The sequence below is a fragment of the Lepus europaeus genome, chromosome 3 (assembly GCF_033115175.1).
Source record: "Lepus europaeus isolate LE1 chromosome 3, mLepTim1.pri, whole genome shotgun sequence".
In the NCBI taxonomy this organism is placed as follows: Eukaryota; Metazoa; Chordata; class Mammalia; order Lagomorpha; family Leporidae; genus Lepus; species Lepus europaeus.
In genome coordinates this window covers 84,174,637-84,198,176 of record NC_084829.1, presented here as the reverse complement: position 1 = coordinate 84,198,176, position 23,540 = coordinate 84,174,637, and the positions used below count along the sequence as shown (strand labels likewise).

The window sequence follows — 23,540 nt, the reverse complement described above, 5'->3', positions numbered from 1 at the left end:
TTCAATTTAAAAACTATTAGATTAATAAGCAAATTTAGCAAATGTGCAGGATATAGAAATCAATATGCAAATATCAATTGTATCTCTATACATAACAATGAAAAATCTGAGAAATTATGAAAACAATTCCATTTAAAATGGCATCATAAAGAACAAAACACTTAAGAATCTGGCATGAATAAACCTAAGTTGTGAAAGTCTTGTACACTGAAGATTGAAAACATTGCTTGAAGAAATTAAACAAGGTACAAATAATTAGACATTCTGTGTTCATGTACTGTAAGAGTTAACAATGTTAATATGCCCATCCAACACAAAGCAACCTACAGATTCAATACAATCTCTTCCAAAATTATCAATGGCAATTTCTGCAAAAATAGAAGCATTCATCCTAATATTTGTCTGGAATTTCAAGGGACCCTGAATACCCCAATTAACTTAAACAAAGAACAACAAAGTTAAAGATCTCACAATTCCTGATTGCAAAACATACTATAAAGCTAGAGTAATAAAAAAAAAATCTGATACTGGCATAAAGACAGACATTTATAAAAATACCATTGTAATAGAGAGAGTACAGAAACAAATCCTAATATTTATGGTCATATGATTCTCAACAAGTATGCCAAGACAACTCAATGGGCAAAAGGACAGTTTCTTCAACAAATCATGCTGTAAAAACTAGATATCCACACACAAATGAATAAAGTTGGGCCTTACCCTACACTATATACAAAAATTAACTCAAAATGGATTGAAGACTCAAACCTAAGACCTAAAATTCCCAAAAGAAATCATAAGAAAAAAGCTTTACGACATTAGACTTAGCAATAATTTCTTGGCTACAACACCAAAAATACAGGCAACAAATGCAAAAATAGATAAACAGGACAGCATTAAACTTAAAAATTTTTGTGCATAAAACAACACAAATAATAGAATGAAATAGCAACCTACATAGTAGGAGAAAATACAGGAAAATCATATATCTGATAAGAGGTTAACATACACACTATATAAGGAACACCTGCAATTCAAGACGCACACACAAAAAAATCAAACATTCAGATTTTAACTGTGGGCAAAGGACTTAAAAGGATATCTTTCAAAAGATTATACACAAGTGATCAACAAGTTTATAAAGCCTCGCAAATCTTCAGAAAATTGCAAATCAGAATCACAGTGAAATATCACCTCACACCTATTAGTATGGTTACTAAGAACCAGAAAATGTTGATGAGGATGTAGAGAAATTACAACTTTTATGCACTGTGGATGCGACTGTAGAATGATACGACCTCTATGGAAAACAGCATAAAAGTTCCTTAGAAAAATTAAAAATAGAAATACCATATGAGATCCAATCATCCCTTTCTGGTTATATACCCAAAACATTAAAAGCGGAGTCTCAAACAGTATTTATAGTCCAATGTTTACAGCAACATTACTCATGACAACTAAGAGGTAGAAACAATCCAAACATCAATCTATGATGGATAAGTAAATGTGATTTATACATATAATGGAGTATTATTCTGATTTAACAAGAAAGCAAATCTTTTCATATGCTACAAAACAACATGCATCTTGAAGATATTATGCTAAGTGAAATAAGGAAGTCACAGAAAAACAAATATATAATGAAATGAATTTTAAAAAATTTTAATGGGATTCACATTGCAGCACAGCTGGTTAAGCAGCCAATTGTGATGCCAGCATCACACCCATATCAGAGCTCTGATTCAAGTCCCAGTTACTCCACTTTTAATATAGCTTCTTGCTACTGGTGCTTGGGTCTGAAGGTACACAAATAACTTGGGTCTTTTCACTCATGTGAGAGACCAGAATAGAATTCTTGGCTCCTGTCCTTAGCCTGGCCCGGATTTGGTTTTTGCAGCCATTTGGGAATCCAATTCCCTGATAATGTACCTGGAAAAGCAGCGGAAGATGGTCCAAGTACATGGGCCTCTGTATCCATGTGGGAGACCCAGAAAGAGTTCCAGGCTTGTGGAGTGAATCAGTAGATGGAAGATCTTTCTTTATTTCTCTTCCTCTCTCTAACTCTGCCTTCCAAATAAATAAATAAATAAATCTTTAAAAAATTCTATCATAGATAAGCATAGTTAGGAGTGACACTAACATTTTTATGAAGATTTAATTATGATTATTACAAAATGTACCATGAGGCTTAAATGAGTGAACACTTCTATAAACTCATTGCAGTTAAGTTCTATAAGCTTACTTCTTTCCAGAATCACAGATTCACAAGGTTCTAAATGTTATACTCAAGTACAAGACAACTTAGGGAATGAGGGAGACAAAGTAAAAATAAGCAAACAAAAAATGTTTTAAATAAGGATAGGTGAAAAATAAACAGGTTATTAAAAGTATATTAATGGGGCTGGCACTGTGGTGTAGTGGGTTAAGCTGCCACCTGCAGTGCTGGCATCCCATATGGGTGCCGATTTGGGTCTCGGCTGTTCCACTTCTGATCCAGCTCTCTGCAATGGCCTGAGAAAGCAGTAGAAGATGGCCCAAGTCCTTGGGCTCCTGCACCTGCATGGGAAGACCTGGAAGAAGCTCTTGGCTTCACATTGGCACAGCTCTGGCTGTTGCAGCCAATTGGGGAGTGAACCAGCGGTTGGAAGACCTCTCTGTCTCTCTTTCTCTGCCTCTCTTTCTCTCTCTGTGTAACTCTGACTTTCAAATAAAAATAAATAAATCTTTAAAAAAGTATATTACTAAGAGTTTTTAATATAACCTAAGAGATATTCTTTTTAGTGATTTTCTCAAGAAATGTCATAACACCAAAAAAAATTATATTCAAGCCTAAGTTCCAGTCATTCTTTTGGCATTCGCTAGATAGAGTAGTAAAGACAAACACAAAAGAAATACATATGTAAATTAGTAAAGAGAGAAGCAACTGGGGGTTTGCTATCTGAAAGCAAACACAACTGCTTGTAATCAGAACTGGCCTCATCCTATTTACCTGAGCATTATTAGTTATTACTTCTTCTCTCTTCCCATCTTCTTCCCCTTTAAAATGTTACATTTTATGTAAGCTAATATTTATCCAACTAAGATAGCAATTTTTGCATATTCACTTTCAAATGCAAAGTTTCTTATTGAAACAAATGCTTATTGTTCCACAAAACCCTGAATGATTTAAGTACCACAGAAAAATCTTATTTTTTGAAAAACATGGAGTTCCAAGGAGGGGGGAAAAAGAGAACTACAGGACTTGAGATTCAAGAAAGGATTAATGAGCTTATAAAAATGTAATTCATGCAATTGTAAATCATGCCAGTATCAAAGCAGGGGTGAAAGTGCTTAAAGAATTCAGTATGACAATGAAAGAAGAGCTTCCTCAGAGTTCAGATTTTATAATGGTACATATATAAAAGAAGGAAAAGTAGATTATGGACCAAAGATGTACTGTGAATATCAGAAACCTAGTAATAATTCATGCAGAAATGTATGTAAAGTTAAAGCAAAGATGATCTCTATCTCATCAAAAATGCTGAGAATAATAAAACTGAAGAAGACAGGAATTCCTTGGGAAAGGCCTGCTGCTTTGGTTTCATTATGTATAACTTATGATGTCAGAGGAAGAATTCTTTTACTCTTAAAATGGTTCTGATAAGTTTTGCTTAGGCTTAAGACAGTAAAACAACAGAATAGTAGAATCAGATGAGAAAATGTGATTTTCAAAAAAAGGCTGATGGCACACTGTGCAGAACTGCAGAAAGAAGACAAGATGTAATTTTGGATACGAGTCTTAAAATTATATTGAAATGATGGCTTATGGCTTCAGAAAAAAGGAGAGTAACTAGTAAGACCCAAGACAAATTCACTAACATAAATTAGATTCTACTTTTCACAGAATTATCTCAAAATGGATCATAGAACCAGATGTAAAATGAAAAACTATAAAACTTCTAGGAAAAAAATTGGAGAAAAATTTATTTATTTTTTATTTTTTTGACAGGCAGAGTGGACAGTGAGAGAGAGAAACAGCCGGCGCACCACGCTGATCCGAAGGCAGGAGCCAGGTGCTTCTCCTGGTCTCCCATGGGGTGCAGGGCCCAAGCACTTGGGCCATCCTCCACTGCACTCCTGGGCCACAGCAGAGAGCTGGCCTGGAAGAGGGGCAACCGGGACAGATCCGGCGCCCCGACTGGGACTAGAACCCAGTGTGCCAGCGCCGCAAGGCGGAGGATTAGCCTATTGAGCTGCGGCGCCAGCCTAGAAAAATTTATATGACACTGGTTATGGTGATTAGTTTTCAAAACAAAGGTAAGTTCCATGAAAGAAAAAACGATATACTGGATTTTATTAAACTGTAAAATTTCTGCTCTTAAGTCATTATTAAGAGAAAGGACAAACCACAGAGTGAAAGTACAGATTTGTTACACACATGTCTGATAAAGGACTTATACCTAAAATATACAAACTACAGCTAAACAATAAAAAAACACAATTAAAAATAGGCAAAGGATAAACTGATACTTCACTAAAGTTTGAAGATGGCAAATGTATGTATGAAAAGACAGTATCATGTCATTATAGAAATGCAGTGTGGTATCACTATATACCTATTAGAATGGTTAAAATTACAAAAACAATACCAATTATTAGAGGAGAGATCAACAGGAATTATCATTCATAGCTGAAGTGAATATGAAACAGTACAGGCTGCTCCTTATAAGACAGTTTGGCAGTTTCTTCAAAACTAAACAGTTCTAGCATATGATACAGTAACCATCCTCCAGGTATTTATCCAACTGATATCGAAACTTATGAGTGTTCAAGCAACTCTGTTCAAATCATCACTAACTAGTAGCAAGAAAGACATCCTTTAAGAGGTGAATGGATAAACAAAATATGATACATTCATACAATGAAATACGTTCCAGCAATAAAAATGAGTAAGCTATTAAGTCACATAAAAGAAGTCAGAAAAGCTATATTTGGGGCCACCACTGTGGCACAGCAGGTAAGGCCGCCGCCTGTAGTGCCAGCATCCCATATGGGTGCCGGTTTGAGACCTGGCTCCTCTACTTCCAATCCAGCTCTCTGCTGTGGCCTGGGAAAGCAGTGGAAGATGGCCCAAGTCCTTGGGCCCCCGCACCTGTGCGGGAGACCGGGAAGAAGCTCCTGGCTCCTAGCTTCAGATCGGTGCAGCTCCAGTCATTGCAGCCAATAGGGGAGAGAACCAGTGGATAGAAGACCTCTCTCTTTCTCTGCCTCTCCTTCTCTATCTGTGCAATCTGACTTTCAAATAAATAAATCTTAAAAAAAGAAAAGCTATAATTACATGACATTCTGGAAAAGACAAAACTATAGAAATGGCAAATAGACTAGTAGGTGTCAGGTATTTGAGAGAAGGTTGAATAGGTGAAGCACAGACAATATTTTTAAGCCAAACTATTCTTTCTGATACTGTGATGGTGGACATGGCCAAGGATATAATGCAGAGTGTGACAAATTTATAAAAAGCAGCTCACTGAAAGAGATGGGAAAAGGAGATGCTACCTTAACTAAAAATTAAATTGGAAATTAGTGGAATTTGTTAGCACAAAGATCAAAGTAACTATACATAAGCACTATACTCTGACTGATGAAGTTGTTCCCTATAGGGGTCAAGGGTACAATTTAACAGATTCTGAAATCACTATACATGTACACTAGACTTGGTTCATTGCATGAATGAATGAATGGTCAATGGTGGGAATGGTGGGACAGGGCAAGTCTGAAAAGGCTACATACTGTATGGTTCCAATTACATAACATTCTGTTGAAGTGGGAGGGTTACACTAGAATGATCTCTCTCTAGTAATGAATAGATTTGGAGACATCAGCATGAACTCATAGTTTAACATAGATACAGCTTGCTACATATAGAAATATTTGTAGATACAAGTATATACAACACATGCTATTATACAATATATATTTTCTTGCTCTGCACTCAGAGGTCCTAGAAGAAATGGCATTCCAAGACACTCTGGCAAAAAAAAAAAAAAAAAAAAAAAAAAACCTAAATGAAAGATCTCTGAGAGTGAGATTCCAGTGGAAAAAACGGGCCATCAAAGGAGGTACCTTTCTCTGAAGGGAGGAGAGAATTTCCACTTTGACTATGGCCTTGTCAGAGTCGGTGAACTCAAAAGGCCTCCATAGCCTTGGCAACTCATGACAAGAGCCTAGGGAGATTACTGATGCCATAAACAAGAGTGTCAATTGTTAAATCAACAACAGGAGTCACTGTGCACTTACTCCCCATGTAGGATCTCTGTCCTTAACGTGTTGTACTATGTGAATTAACGGTATAAGTAGTACTCAAACAGTACTTTACACTTTGTGATTCTGTGTGGGTGCAAACTGTTGAAATCTTTACGTAGTATAAACTAAATTGATCTTCTGTATATAAAGAGAATTGAAAATGAATGGAATGGGAGAGGGAGTGGAGATGGGATGGTTGCGGGTGGGAGGGAAGTCATGGGGGGGAGAAAGGCACTGTAATCCAAAAGCTGTACTTCGGAAATTTATTATTTATTAAATAAAAGTTAAAAAAAAAAAAAAAAGAAGTAATGGCATTCTAGTAACAAGAGCAAATCCAGGGACCATGTGTTGCTTTCTATCACCATTCTCTAATAAAATGAGTCAGGGATCCTTGGCAAACTGGTTGATTCTAGGACTCAGGCAGAAAATACACAAGATAAGCCTGGAGCATCTTGTAGTGTCAGGAAAGCAAGAAAGTGCTCAAACAACAAAAAAACAACAACAACAAAAAACAAATTCCATGATGACAAAATTATGCCAAAGGGACTCAGGAAGAGGGGAGAGGTTTTGTATAGCAGTTAAGCAGCCATTTGGGATGGCCACATTCCATAATGGAATATTGGGCTTTCAGTCCCAGCTTCACTTCCATTTCCAGCTTTCTGCTAATGTGCACCCTTTGAGACAGCAGATAATAGGAAAAGTACTTGGGTCCTTGTCACCCACATAGAAAATACAGATTAAGTTCCAGGATCCTGGCTTCAGCCTGGACCAACTCTGGTCCTTGCAGACATTTAGGGAAAGAATCAGAGGATGGAAACTGTCTGTGTGTTTCTTTCAAACAATATGAAAACAAGTAACATTTTTAAAGTGGGCTGGGGATCAGAAGTTAACTGAAAGAGCTCCCAACAGCAAAAGCTGGAATGATCTGACCAAGAAAATAAAGCAGTATTAGATTATGATCAAAATATCCATGAGTCTCTATTATTATAAATTATTAAATAGGGAAAAAGAGATAAATTTGTGTAGAGTTCCAAATAACTGATGCACATACTACTCCCTCAAGTAGGTAGAACCCAACTTTCTACCTCTTATGGTCTGCACCTAATAACTTCTTTCAAAGAGGACAGCATAGACAGAGAGGAAAACAGTAATTTTCAGAGGAGAAAGCTGACATATACTACACCTTAGACAGTCAAGGTTCACATCAACAGTGATAAGTCATGTTGATATATGTACCCTTTATATGATGTAATGAGAATGGCATTTTAGTTCTGTGATCTTCCTCCCAAAACCCATAACCCCAGTCTAATCAACAGAACAACATCAGAAAAATCCCAAATGAGGGATATGCTACAAAATACCTGACCAGTACGTCTCAAAACTGTCAAGGTCATCAAAAACAAGGAAAGTCTGAAAAACTGTCACAGCCAAGAGGAGCCTAAGGAGACATGACGACTAAATGTAATGTGGTATCCTGGATGAATCCTGGAACAGAAAAAGGACATTAGGCAAAAAGTAAGGAAATCTGAATAAAGTATGGACTCTAGTTAATACAAAGTACCAATATTGGTTTATCAATGGTGACAAACATACCACACTAACATAATATGTTAATAGTGGAAACTGGGTGTGAGCTATACAGAAATTTTTCATAATTTTTCTGTAAATCTAAACCTATTTTAAAATAATGGTTATTTTTTAAAGTAATAAATTAGGTCAAACTAACCTCAATCTAAGTAATTTTACTTTAGAGGACTCCAACCAAATATTTGCTATAGCCTTTCATCAAATCCTTATAAGACAAACAATAGAACTATGAGGCACACATAAGGGAAAATAGATGTATTTGGTGAAACAATGATAATCAAAGGGTATGGATAAAAGAAATGAACACAATTAAGGAAGTTAAGAATCCTACAGATTCCATTTCTGGACACAACCTTTTTATGGTTATGATCAAGGACCTGGATTCCAAAGGTATAAGCTTAAAAGGTCAGCCAATGAGAGGAAACTAAGAAGGACAACAAATTCACAATTCAGAAAGACCTTGACATGTTAAGGAAAGAGAATGGATTGAATACAGTGAACTAAACAGAAAAAAAGTGTACCAAAGAAAAAGTATAAAGATAAAAATAAGGAAAATATAAAATTTAAGAGCAGCATTTATTTAAAATTTGTGTGTGTGTGTAAGAGAGAGAGATAGAGAGATTTTTTAATAACCTCACTAAGTTGTGAGACAGAAATAGCTAGCCAAAAAGATAATGTTATCCTTGGTTATACTATTTTAAGTATAAATTGTTAGGATGAAGGAGTTGAGGGTATCATTGACCTGACAGATCTTTTACAGTTTAAGTGTTAAGAATTACACATTAAAGAGAACAACAAACATAAAATGCACTCAAAGATGAGAAATCATGATTGTAAATTTAAAATCATGCCACACCAGGAAGGTTTTCAGTCCACAGGAAAAAAAGACAACTAAGTATGGGGATGGCAGTTTTTAAAAATCTCAATTACTACTAAGTGAAACAGGGATTTATATTTTGTTTGGCTTGGTTTTAAGGACAGCACTAGATCCAAGAGATGGAAACTCCATGAATGTTGAGTGTAGTTTTTATAATTTTTCACAATGAACATTTTCTAATAGCAGGGTAAAAATGGACTGAACTACAGTTACCCTTCTCTCTTGATTTTTATTTATTAGCGAGTTAAAACTGCGCAGCAAATAATTTAGCATTAAGTACCTTTCCAATCCAGAGATTATGAATAAAGGAAGAAATAATATGAAGGCATGGCTAAAGGTTCTGTGACATTCAAAACCATCTACTTGATTTATGTTAGCTTAGTTCTTAAAAATACTCATTCTAGGATGCTAAGATCTTAAAGTGAAACCAGAATCTTTAATTTTGAATTCTGTGCACCCTTGCTCCCCCAAGTCAAAGGGCATTTCCTTGGTTTAGCTGAGTTTTAGAAAGCCCAAATTAGTTAATCAAAAAAAAAAGGGGGGGGGGATAAAAACAATTCAGGATTAAGCAGATTTATCCACTGTCCAATACTATAATACTATATCAAAACTTCAAAGGTTTCATTATAAACAAGTATATGAATATAGGCTATAAAAGTATATTCAATTAGTATCTGAGTTCTTGTTCTCTTCAAACTTGCTGTAGGCTTGGATAAATTACATCAGGGGGTTGGTTAAAGAATATAAGAGCTAAATGTCCCCCATCCTTGAATCATCAAATTTTAAAATAAAAATTAGCATGTAAGTGTAAAAAGTTAATTATTTCAACTTTTTCAATGTAGAAAATAAACATACATCTTTGGTTTATGTGATTACTCATCAAAGAGTCATTCTCAATCACAAAGGGCCAAGATTATGGCTGCAAAACTGCTCAATCATATAGCATCTCCTTGGTTGCTTCACGAGTTGTAATAGAGTCTGGCTACCTACAATCTATCTGCTTTGTAGAAATTCCTCTTGGCTGTATAATCCAAATTATTCCAGTGGCTATGTCAGATGAAGATCAAGAAATAAAGCAGCACAGAGATGGGAAGAGACATTTGTTAACAGGTACACTGTTAGGCACATTCAAGCAAGTAAGGAAATAGAACACATTATTTTTTTTTAAATAAAATGAAATCTCTGCTAAGGTGAAGGTTCCTTTTCTTGCTTTCAAATATGATGTGTGAATTTGGCAAAATGTTATTTCGGAATCAATATAGTAAAATTGAGGTAATCCTTCACTTAGACTAAGTTCAATATGGCATATTAGAAGGGAGAAGTTAAGGGCCTAATTCCCAGCACTGTCTTTCATCATTAGAAATGTGATATGGAAAAGATAACTATCCTTCTGAACGTTCATTTTCTCATCTGTAAAATCAGGACAATAAGATCCTACCTTTATTGCAGGAACATTGTGAAAACTAAAAGACGCCTTCATAAAAGCAATTTCCAAACTTTAAAGTATATTGGTTTAATCTTATTAGAAATATTGCTAGTATGCCAAAGGTTTAACCTAATATTATCAATCTTTAAATTTATTAACATTATTTTAAATAATGAGGATCTATTTCCCATTTCTTCAAGGTCTTGAGAACATTATAGCTAATCCATGGATATCCATGAAGGAAGGAGACATTAAAAGTAAACTTGCAAAAACTAAAAAACAGGTTAACACTGTTAGAAATATCAGGAAAGCATGGACAAAATAATAGAGATAACGGAAAGGAACATCCAGTTTGAAGAGAAAGTTGGAGACTGGCTAAAAGGCTTCTTGTAAATATCAGAGTCCACAAGCAATGGACTTAACACTCCCTTCTTGTGACCTTTATTACTTGCTGTTACATAGCAAAATTACCTAGAGTTTGCCATCTGTTAACAAGAAAAGCAGTAATAAATGATGGAAGAAGTTCATAGTGGTAAATATGTGCTTTATCCACTGCTATACTGCAGGATATTTTTAAATTTAATCTTCCAAGTAAATACCTTGGGAAAGATTAGGGTGAAATGTGGGCACACATTCCTAAATAATCTCAAGGAAATACCTAGAATATAACTATTCTTTTCTTCATGGTATATACAGTTTTTAAACTCAGAACATTACTTTATACATATTAGTGATTTAGACATTACTCCCACCAGGATACCTGCCAGTTAGTTTAAATGAGATCTTTATTGCCTGAACTCATACACAACAAAGCAAGATAAAAGACTGAGCAATAAACTGAGAAAGAGAACTAAGAGACATAGATTTGAGTTCTAGCATTGATTTCTTATTCTATTTTTGAGAAAAATCACTGAACTATCCTATTTTTGCTTTTTTATTTGCATATAAGTTAATTATCAAATGTAAGATAGATTACCATCATCAGGATGTTTCAGGTGAAATTTTCATGTTGGAAAAAGATGTTGGGAAAAAAATTCTCATTTCTCTAACATTCTACAATCCTACAAATCCATTCCCCCCCCAACAAATAAAATAAAAGGGAAGGGCCTCAAGTACCTCAGATAAATTTAATAACATGGTCCCTCTTTTAGATATCCTGAGATGAATTGTATCAAAACAACTTTAAGTACTTATTTTTTCTAATCTAATTTTTTTTCTCTTTCTCTCTCTCTAGAAAATTTACCTTTATCCTTATCCAATGGTTCCTGGGAAAGAATAGTGCACAGTACCGGGTTTTTCCACACCCCAGTCTCTTGAGCTAGAGTAGCTAAAAAATGCAATTCACAGCTGCCATTCTCCATCAGCTTTTCATGAGCTACCTATAAATATTAAATAAACATCCAAAGAATTACAACAGATTTTAAAGGCAAGCGTATCAGGTTTTAAATATAATACTAAATTTTTGAAAAATAAGACTTAAAAATTTCATGTCACATATTACAAAGTGCTGAATTTCTTCTGACATCTAAAGATGAATCTCAAGGATCAATTGTAAGTCTTAAATAAATGTAATGTATTTATAGAAATAAGTCCATGCTATTATTTTTTGTTCAAAAATCTAAACCAAGAGTGGTTATTTCACAGGGAAGCTACCAGAATACCCATAAGCATAAAATACCTTACACATTTTATATTTTATGCTACATCTATCATTAACAAAAAGATCTGCAACATGGCCTAAGTGGTAACTTACCAAAAAAAGGAACTTATGAAAAGAAAATAATTAAGTGATTTTTTTCATTTATTCATTAAAAGTTTTGCAGCTTCACATTAAAGGTGATTACTAGTTGTTTACTAGCTGTTTCCAAGTATTCATGCAATCAGTATATCCTTCAATCCACAAAACACCAATAGGTTTTATTCAATTCAGAAAATATTTACTGATAATGTCTATGGACAAAGCATTGGGGAAGAGAGCAATTAGTTATGGCCTTTATGGGACTTATATCCTTTAGTGTGGTTAAGAAATATTTAAATAGTTAAAACACAGGGCAAATCAGACAAATACAGTTAAAGAGGTTTAAGCTAACCTCCAGGAAACTCAAAAATGGGAGCAAATTATCTTGGGAACACTTAAAGCTATGATAAAACAAAAAAATCTATTTCTCCAAGTCATAACAATATTCCCATTGCAACAAAATTCAAGTACTTTCAGACATTTCCTTTGAGCAGAAGCTGCATGTACAGGAGTTTAAGGAATTATTTATTTCTGATTAACTTGCATGGAAAAGTATCAACTAAGTGCTTCTGTGTCAAATAGGATATTTTAAAAGTTTATAATGTTGGCAAACAAAATCAACATCATAAGGAGTTCAGTATTATATTTGTGCATAAACAACATGTTTACTTCTATGGTAGGGTATATCTGAATGCCAAACAATGAAAAAATCTGGGATAGTTATGTATCTAAACAACAAATACATGCTGAGAAAAAAAAATCTAAGACACAAGTTACTGCTATGCTAAAGTAGAAACTGAATGATCAAAAAGTTAGGTGCAATGTGACAAACAGGACAAGACACTTTCATTTCAACAAACATTTACTAAACAACTACTGTTTGTAGGATACTATGTGGAATCCTACAGTAGATTAAGACATGAATTCTGCCTTAAAGCACTTTATGCTTGATGTAGATTTTAAATGTTTACAAATTAAAACAGGAAAGATGATTTCTCTAACTATAGCATATTTCATATGGTTCTAAAATTTAAGACTAAACCTCTTTAATATATATATTTTAGAAAAACATAGGCCAAAAGATATTCTAAGAAATCTGGTATTTTAAGAACTGTGATATTTAGAGAAACAAGGAGAGAGAAAGAAAACTAACTATACTTTTTGAAGCTCACTAGCACGACCATACTATTTAAACTAACCAATTAATCAAAATTTACTTGAAGCAATCATATATGCAGCCCAATATAGTGCTTGAAACACAATTTAACATTCTTGAATTATACTCTAAAACAACTAAGTGCAAAATTGTGTTGTACCTTACATAAGAAGAGTAACAGCACTAAATAAAGAGAAACAAGGCATGTATTTTCAGATATAGGAGGAAAAAGCACGGGCTTTGGGTTACAAGAACCTTGGTTCCAATAACCACTCTATTATATTAACTATACAAGTTTGAGCAGATAAATATTTTAGAATATGAGCCTCAGTTTCCTCACCTTTAAAATGGGGAAAACACACCTATCCCCATAAAGTTTTCATAAGGATTACATGAGAAATGTTAAATTCTTAAAAAGCATATTGCAGGTTTTCAGCAATTAATTAAACTATTTCTAAGTCCAAATGAGGGCATTTTCTTTTGTGTTCCCTTATTGCTCTGGCAAAGTCCTAATTATGTGATGTAAACGAACTGTGCAATATTCAATCAACCTATCTAAATGCATCTATTCATCAGCAAATATTTATTGAACATCAACTATAAAAAGGGGGTCTTCAAAAATTCATGGAAAATGCATCAATTAAACTATACAGACTTCACAAATTTGGGGGCCAAAATAAACTTATTTTTTAATTCCATTTTCCAATGAACTTTTTTGAAGTATTAACACTAGTGTTAGTAAGAGCACCAGTTGATGCTCGTTATTACTTAGATGTCTTAAAACATAATGAAATTTATTTTTGAAGAATAAAGAAAATTGATATGAGAATATCTATATTAAGTCTAATAGGTAAATATTCTCACCTGCACCAGTGTCTGAAATTGTTCCCACTGTTTATCTGATAACTCAACAGGCAGACACAGTAAAAGTTCAACACAGCTTCTAAAAAACAAAAAATTCATCAGGATATGAATAATTATAAAGACTCAAAAGAGAAATAAATGTAATAATATCATCAGTAGACTCCCATAATCTATTTAAAATTAAACTATCTTAAGACCTGAGATATAAAAGTTGAAAATTAAAAAGCTAAATCTAGGGTATTTACTCAAAAAACTACTCACAATGCCAAGCGTTCCAGAACCAATGCTACATTTTCACATTCAGAGGTAAGATAAGGTCGGGCTTTAACATAACTTTGGATAGCCACTGTGTATACCTCCAATAAAGGTAAGGGATCTTCTGAAGTTTTCCATTTCTCTGCATATTCAAGGAGTGTCTGTTTTGGAAGGAATAATAAGAGGTATTCAAAATGCAAATCAAAATACACTTTGACTCATCAATTGTGTTTTCTTCCCTTCCTGAGAAATTCTGGAAAAAAATGTTTTACCTATAAAAACAAAAAGTGGCTTATACTAATTAAGATTATGAAAAGAAATAAAACTATTGTCCTACTTCTACCAGTTCTCTGTAGAAGAAAAGATTAGGGTTGATTCATTTCATATAGTAAGTAGCATCAATGCAACTGTTATCTCACTTTTCCCTAGTCAAAATGTCACTTTTCATCCAATAATTTTTAAGACTGAAATTTTATTTTAAGAAGACAAATGAGCAAGCAATACTTGACCAGCCATGCAGTGAATAATTTCAAATCTTATGTTTTCTATTTTTCATATCAGGAGGAAAAACTCAATATCTAAGAAAAAAAGGATTGTATCTGGTCAACAAAGATAAACTTTTTCAGTCTACAAAACATTAAAAAAGTATTTTTTGACAAACGTTATCATTTAAAAGTCATCTGAAAACCTCTGACATATGAAACCAATATTAAAGAATATTTAAAAGATAAATAATTTCTGCATTTTCTAAGTTAATAATCATTTATAATGTTTCAACAAGTAAACGGCTCAAATTGTACCTCATCAGAATTACTAAAAAAATTTTTTTATCCTATTGAATAGAGAATATACAACAGTTACATAAACATTGACACCTTAGCTTTTAAAATCAAGAGTTAAAAAACACAATCTAAAAGTTTCTACAGTTATGCTAAATGAAATGGTACTGCAATTAAATGTTTTTACAATACAGAAGACTATCACATGGTAGTCACGTATGGAAATTCAAGTGTCCTTTCTTGGGAAAAAGTATACTGAAGAAAGAAGCTTCTATGAGGAGTTGTACTCCTGACAGAGGCAGCTTTAAGAAAAATACATCTGGGTGGGGGAGAGTCAAGCATTTGGCATAATAGTTAACACTCCAATTGGAATACCCCACAGGCCTTGCTAAACTTCTGATTCTAGGGGATGTTCAGGGGATAGTTCAAGTAAGTTGAGTCTCTGCAATTGATGTGGGAGATACAAATTGAGTTACCAGATTCCAGCTTTTGCCTGGTCCAGCTCTGGCTGTTGTGGACCTCTGGTCAGTAAACCAATGGATAGGATCACTCTCTCTGTATGTGTTTCCACCTCCCAAATAATAAATAAACCATTTTTAAACGGAAATAACAGCAGAAAGAGGGAAAACATTTAAAAATATGTTGGAAGGAAAGAAATAAAGACAATGGGAATTATATTCTACTACCAAACACTCAAAAGAAAACACTATCTGCCCTCTCTACCAATTTCTTTTCTTTTCTTTTTTCTTTTTTTTTTTTTGACAGGCAGAGTTAGACAGTGAGAGACAGACAGACAGACAGGTCTTTCTTCCGTTGGTTCACCCCACAAATGGCCACTACGGCCGGCGCTGCACCCATCCGAAGCCAGGAGCCAGGTACTTCCTCCGGGTCTCCCATGCGGGTGCAGGGGCCCAAGCACTTGGGCCATCCCCAACTGCCGTCCCGGGCCACAGCAGAGAGTTGGATGGGAAGAGGAGCAACTGGGACAGAACCAGCGCCCCAAATGGGACTAGAATCCGGGCTACCGGCACTGCAGGCAGAGGTTTAGCCTAGTGAGCCGCGGTGCTTGGCTTCTCTACCAATTTCTAACTAGCAGAAATACTAAATCATCAGAGAGAATAAGAAAGAGAGGAACAGAAAGATAATCTGGCAAACTAAAGAGCAAAAACTCATTTTTTCAGCAGTTATATATTCAAACATCTTGACTTTCAATCAACTCCAACCCTTTCCTTTTTTTTTTACACTAAGAGGTGAGGACAAACACTGATGACCAGAATAATTAGAGAAAAATACAGAAAACTTGCAGCCATAATGAGAAATGTAGGGTGGGGTGGCAGGTGATATTTAGTTAGGTCCAAAACCAAAATTCTGGACAAAGCTGAAGTGGGAAAAACTCAGATATTCGGGGAAAAGAATATTCAAATCGTCCCCAAATAAGCCCTGAAAATAATCTGCTCTACAATCCACACTTTCACCATACCTCACAGTGCCAGTGTTTCTACAACCTTCAAAGTACAGAAAAGATAGTCTCTGGAAATTAAAAATAGCAGGGTTAAGTTCTCCAGGTCTAAGCAAATTTGAAATATGTGGAAATCCAAAGATAATGACTTCTCTGAACTTTTCAAGAAGGATAGGGATGGGGCCAGGACCGTGGCTCACTTGGTTAATCCTCCGCCTGCAGCGCTGGCATCCCATATGGGCACCGGATCTAGTCCCAGCTGCTCCTCTTCCAGTCCAGCTCTTTGCTGTGGCCCAGGAAGGCAGTGGGGAAATGGCCCAAGTGCATGGGAGACCAGGAGGAAGCACCTGGCTCCTGGCTTCGGATCGGCATAGCTCTGGCAGTAGCGGTCATTTGTGGGGTGAACCAACGGAAGGAAGACCTTTCTCTCTGTCTCTCTCTCACCAACTCTGTCAAATAAATTAAAAAAAAAAAAAAAAGAAGAAGAAGAAGAAGAAGGAGGAGGAGGAGGAGGAGGATAGGAGGATAGGGATGGAGGTGCTGCAGGAGAGAGGACTCAGTGTTTCTAAATAAATGTATTCTCCTCTGGGTATTCCTCTTTGAGAATACATGATTGTTAATTATGAATGAATGATACTTTCACTGGTCAATTTGGAAAGTGAGTTGAGGCTGCTTCCTCAAACCTAAGACAACTCAGTCATCAATGTGAACAGAGAAAGCAGAGCTTCACATCTGCCTAGTTGTGCCACTATTTTACATATCAGTCCAATACAGAGATATTTTTGGAGAATTCTTTCATTTAAATAGGCTTCAAATAAAGAGTAATTAAAATTTCTCATGATTCTGAAACAATTTTACTACAAACTTTCAACTAGCTTTATAATTTGGAGGACAGTGACAGAGAGCTATAGACAACAGCCAGGGTTAGATCAGGCCAAAGCCAGGAGCCAGAAACTCCATCTGGGTCTCTCACTGGGATGGTAGCAATCTAAGCATTTGGGCCATCATCTACTGCCTCTCAGGAGCTTTAGCAGGAAAGTGCACGGAGGAGCCGGGACTCAAACCAAACACTCTGATATGAGATGCAGGCATCCCAAATGCCAGCTTAACCCACTTATGCCACAATGTCTGCCCCCTAACATCTTAAATTATAACATTCTTCCTTTTTCTATCTCCCAACCCTCAAAAACAAAAGGGAAGCAATCTATATAGGAGAGGTCTTCAGAAACTGAATGGAGGCAGGCGCCGTGGCTTAACAGGCTAATCCTCCGCCTTGTGGTGCCGGCACATCGGGTTCTAGTCCCGGTTGGGGTGCCAGATTCTATCCCGGTTGCCCCTCTTCCAGGCCAGCTCTCTGCTATGGCCCGGGAAGGCAGTGGAGGATGGCCCAAGTCCTTGGGCCCTGCACCCGCATGGGAGACCAGGAGAAGCACCTGGCTCCTGGCTTCGGATCAGTGAGATGTGCCGCCCACAGCGGCCATTGGAGGGTGAACCAGCGGCAAAAAGGAAGACCTTTCTCTCTGTCTCTCTCTCTCACTATCCACTCTGCCTGTCAAAAAAAAAAAGAGAAAAGAAAGAAAGTGAATGGAATATGTGTATTATTATTAATCAATTTATTTATTTGAGAGGCAGAGAAAGATACAGAGAGAGTGAGCTCCCATCTACTGTTTCAATAACCAAATGCCCAAAGGCCAGGGTTTCGTTAAGACTGAGGCTGGAAGCCCAGAACTCAATCGGGTTTCTCACACGGGTGACAGGAACCCAATTAATTGAGCCATCAATGCTGCCTCCCATGGTCTGAATTAGCAGAAAGCTGGTATTAAGTGCCACAGGCAATATCTAAATTAGGCAATCCAGACAGGAGATGCAGGTCTTTTAACCACTCTCTTAACAGCAGTAGGTCTAATATCCACCCCATTAATTCCAACAAACTTTCTAAGTCCCATCATGTATATACATATACATATACTTCTATTTCCCCCAAGCCCTATATTTCTTTATCCAACTCCAGAAGGTTCCTCATAAATTACTTCTTTCCTTTGAGTTCTACAATCCTCAGGTCAAAGTTTTAAAGCTTAATTATAATATGTAACCAAAGGTGAGTTCTTTTGGAAATAATATAACCTAAATTGAAGAAAAAAATGTTAGGAACCAGAAAGTAGCTCAGACATTACCTTCTTTTACCTTGTATTACAAACGAAGTGGAAAGGAGATATTGATGACAAGGAGACACACCACTTGGGTGGCTACTTAGTCATCTAGGAATAATATGTGTATAGGAAGATAGCAGGACAAAAGGATAATAGAGATGATATAAAAAAAGAAAACTGATGCCATGCTCATAATGACATGTAGAAGAACAAGTTGGGTTAAAAGCAAACATAACTTGTATTAAGTTATGAAAGCTGATATTCATAGTAAGTAAGTACACTGGTAGTGCAGCTTCTCTTATTCTCAAGGTATTAAGATCACTAGAACCATTGTGAAATGGAAAGCATCTGCAACATAACTGGTTAACGAATCATGCATTTTCAATTTAAAAAGTTACTCATTTGTATCCCTTGTCTTTACCTATACAGGGCTTTCAGGCAGGAATATCAGAATCATCAGACTCACTCCTTTTATAGAAACATAAGAGACTTTGAAGATCATTTAATTCTGTCATTAAAAAATCCAATAACATGCATAATAGTAATACCACAGGTAATTAGCAAAGACAGCCTCACTCTCAGTGCAACATTCTGCCCATTAAAACACAAATACCATTTGTGCTAGTGTAACAGCACCATAAATCTGTGAAGTTATAATTACAGAGCAGCTTTCACCTATAATATTTCAATTACTCTTCACAATTCTATGAAGTAAGTACTTCTTATTCAATTTGCCAGCAACAGAATCAAACACTTTCACTTTTATACTGGTTAAGCTTACTTTTAGCTGAAAGTAAGAAAATCCAATTCAAAACAGTGTAAAGAATCAGAAAGGTTTCTCACAAAATAAGAAAATAAGAGAAAAGGCAGATTCCAGGACTGGTGAGTTTAGGAGCTCAAGAAGGTCTTCAAAAACCCATCTATCTCTTCACTCTGCCATTCTGTTACCCATCTCCCGGTGGTGTCCCCCAGCTCAACTCCTACCTCAGGTTTCAAAAGAATGTGTAACAGGCTTCTCTTATCCAAACTCAACAATAACCAGAAGAAAAGATGAGATCATCTCTTCATGTTTATTTACTTAAGAAACAAGGAAAACTTTCCCAGAAACTCCAAACACAATTTCCAACAGCTTTTTGCTCAGGTCCCTCAGGTCAAAAATGCATCATAAATCTATATTAACATAATAATAACTATTCAGCCTTAATTGAACCTCATAGTTAACTTTTGAAAAAAGATTTATTGAGAGGCAGAGTTACAGAGAGAGGAAAGGCAGAGAGAGAGATCTTCCATCTGCTGGTTCACTCCCCAAATGGCCACAATACCCGGAGCTGGGCAAATTTGAAGCCAGGCGACAGGAGCTTCTTCTGGGTCGGTCTCCCACCCAGGTGTAGGAGCTCAAGCGCTTGGGCCATCTTCTACTGCTTTCCCAGGCCACAACAGAGAGCTGGATCAGAAGAGCAGCTGGGACAAGAACTGGTGCTCATTTGGGATGCTGGCACCACAGGAGGAGGCTTAGCTAACTATGCCATAGTGCCAGCCCCCAAAGCTGACTTTTAACTAATCAGAACCCATTCTCCAAAGCAGAAGAGGCCTATGTCCTTCCTCTCTAAAACACAATGCCATGTGGAAGAAGGAATATATAAATACAATTCTATTAAGGCAGAATGAATAAAGTTTTAAATACATACAAGAGTACTTCAAAAAGTTCAGAGAAGGATGAATGTTTGGCCTGGTGGTTAAACTGCCAGTTGGGACGCCTGCATCCTATAATCAGAGTGCCTGAGTTTGGGTCCTGGAATCCACTCCAGATTCTAGCTTCCTGCTGATGCACATCCTATGAGGTATCAGGAGGTAATTCAAGTGGTTAGGTCCTTGTCATGTACATGGGAGGCGTTTGGCAGTAACCCAGTAGATGAGAACCCTCTTTCTGTGTCTCTCTTGAAAAAAAAAAGTTTGTAGAAAACACATATTATGAAAAACTAGATTTCAAAAATTTTCCGCACTAAAATCAATTATTTTTAAATTCCATTTCCTACAAATTTTTAAAGTATCTGCATAGGGGCTGGCAATGTGGCACAGCAGGTTAAAGCCCTGGCCTGAAGCTCTGGCATCCCATATGGGCACCGGTTCTAGTCCTGGCTACTCCTCTTCCGATCCAGCTCTCTGCTATGGCCTGGGAAAATAGTAAAAGATGGCCTAAGTCCTTGGGACCCTGCACCCGCGTGGGAGACCCAGCAGAAGTTCCTGGCTTCTGGCTTCAGATCAGCGCAGCTCTGGCCATTGCAGCCATCTAGGGAGTGAACCAGCAGATGGCAGACCTCTCTCTGTCTCTACCTCCTTCTGTAACTCTTTCAAATAAATAAAATAAATCTATTTTAAAAAAATAAAAAATAAAGTATCTGCATATAATTGTTTCCATTTGTACACAAATACACACATTAACAAAGATGAAAGTCATCATGATCTGATTTGGAGACAGAGGAATATGAGGGAACAGTACAGAGGAGTAAACAAAGAGAAGAAAGCTGTCTTCCTACAGGGCACCAGACTGCCGTTAATGAGTACACTGTAAACAAAGTATGGTAAAAAAAGAAAAAAATTTAAACTTGTGTTATATGAAAAATGACTCATGGAAATAAAGATGCTTAATCTCAACAATAAATAATACTTCCTGAATACTTACCATTTACTTAGCACTGTCCTAACAGCATTGTCTATATTACCTGTTAGCAATCAGGTAATTCATAATAGTATGCTTCTATTAAAAACAAACTGAGACATAAAAGCATTACATAATAAGCCCCCAAATCCCAGGGCTAGTAATAGGCAGAGAAATTTGAATGCCTCCTGGTGGTCTGATTCCAGAGCTGTGTTCATATAACTATGATGCTATAGATTTCTGGAGAAATTGAGAAATCTGAAAACATAGCAAATAAGGTAGTTGTGTAGCATTACAGACAACACCAGGCCACCAGGTTAAAATTTGAAGCAGACACATTTCTGCTTACTATAAGACAGAACTATCAATTACTGTTAAACAAAAACAGAGCACGTTGGCCTCCTAAGACACATGGTAACCATTCAAATAGAAGCAAGATGACTTAAGCTTAGGATGCTGTAGAGGAGTCATACTTTGGAGACACATTCCCTCATACTAGGAGACACCACACTCATGTGTATGTGTGTGTGTTCCTAAATTGATGGCTAACAGATGTTTTGATTTGCATGCACACTGTTCAAAAAATTTGACTCAGTTTCTAATACTTAAAATTTCTAAGTTTTTACCTAAGAACTTGGATTTCCAACTTTTCTTTTTAAAAAATTTTGGCAAGATTGGGCCTACACTCCAGCATGGCAACTAGTAGCTTCTACATGCCTTACCTCTTTCTCTAAGTGACCTAATTAGGCTTCTATAAGATATTTGTGGTGACAGCCACACATTATGGGACAAGCCTAAAAGGGAGAAAGAAATAAAAGCAAAAGAGATATTGAAAGACTGCATGCCTTTTTTTATTTTTTTTGAAGATTTATTTATTTACTTGAAAGAGTTACAGAGAGAAGGAGAGGCAGAGAGAGAGAGAGAGAGAGAGAGAGAGAGAGGGGTCTTCCATCCACTGGTTCACTCCCCAGTTGGCCGCAATGGCCAGAGCTGTGCCTCTGTGTCCATCCGAAGCTAGGAACCTGGAGCTTCTTTGAGGTCTCCCATGTGGATGCAGGGGCCCAAGGACCTGTGCCATCTTCCACTGCTTTCCCAGGCCATCGCAGAGAACTGGATCAGTAGTGAAGCAGTCAGGACTTGAACTGGAGCCTACATAGGATGCCGGCACTGAAGGCAGTGGCTTTATCTGGTATGCCACCGTGCTGTCCCCTGACTGTATGTCTTTTACAGTTTGAACAGGATTTGTTTCCACAAAGTCATGCAGATGTGTAAATTCAAAGTCTTAATGTTAATGAATAATGGATTCATGGATTAAGAGTGCAGACTTGATCTAATTACAGTATCTGGGATGTGGGCCTACTGGGAGGTCTTTAGATCATTAGGGGCTTGTCCTCAGAAGGGATTTTTCTAGAGAGGGTTGGTTATAAAAACAAGTTTGCTCCTTGTGCTCATGTCCACACAAACCTTGCCACCCTCATCAGACACCAGACTAATGGGGCCATTTGATATAGACTGTAAACCTTCAAACAATAAGCAAATTAAACGATGTTCCTTCCTAAGTGGCTCCTCTCAGGTAGCAAAAAGTGGACTAACACAGTGTTCCAACAGGATCTCTATCCAGTGCTTCTCAACCTCTTTTTCATTACTGTCCCATCCTAAGGAGGCTTGTAGCCTTTTTTTTTTTTTCCTAATAATTCCCCATCCTCAGTGCAATTTTGGTGCCACAGGCAAACTGTTTTGGGACCATAACTATTTTAATATCTAAGTACCTTTTTTCTTCCAAAGAGCAAATTCACTCCCCTGGGAACAAAAATGCAAGCTGCTTTCATAGCTTAGCTCTTGAGGTGATTTCTTGTTATTTAAATCAGCAGAGAATAGAACATATATTCTCTGGGAGAAAGACAGTATAGATCAAATTCCAGTAGCTTCCTTTAAGTCTCCTAAAGATTATTATGAAAGAAAACAAAACTGGATAAAACCACAGAGGTGTTAAATTTAATTAACATGGGGTCTAAATGGCATTATTGTCTTGTGTAAAGATAAGACTAGTGGAGTTATGGATGTGTTTATAATGTTATACTCCTGTTCTAGTTCCAATTTACATCTAGAATTCTCTAGATTATAGATCTCATGAATTTTTAGTCTCTTATTAGCAAATTTTCCAAAAAACTTTTGTTTATCTAGGTTATAACTATTGATGTTCACCACATTCTAAATAGAATCTGATACTTTGAAATTATGCATAGGTGGATTTTGAAGAAACCTATCACATTATCATAAGACATTTTTAATTAAAATACACTTTTTA

General features: G+C 36.3%; 1 protein-coding gene across 4 annotated transcripts in view; it reads right to left on the bottom strand.

Moving 5' to 3' along the window:
• Positions 1 to 23,540, bottom strand: part of ZNF292 (zinc finger protein 292) — a 100,823-nt gene that overhangs the window by 36,461 nt on the left and 40,822 nt on the right. Inside the window, exons 2-4 of one of the 4 annotated variants that reach the window (XM_062186465.1) lie at positions 14,192 to 14,346; positions 13,931 to 14,009; positions 11,416 to 11,551 (exon numbers count right to left, since the gene is read on the bottom strand). In XM_062186465.1, coding sequence (XP_062042449.1) covers positions 11,416 to 11,551; positions 13,931 to 14,009; positions 14,192 to 14,346 — 370 coding nt within the window. Of the gene's footprint in view, positions 1 to 1,929; positions 2,046 to 7,643; positions 7,739 to 11,415; positions 11,552 to 13,930; positions 14,010 to 14,191; positions 14,347 to 23,540 lie in introns of those variants that run through there. The other 3 variants (XM_062186467.1, XM_062186468.1, XM_062186466.1) reach the window with 3 other exon arrangements.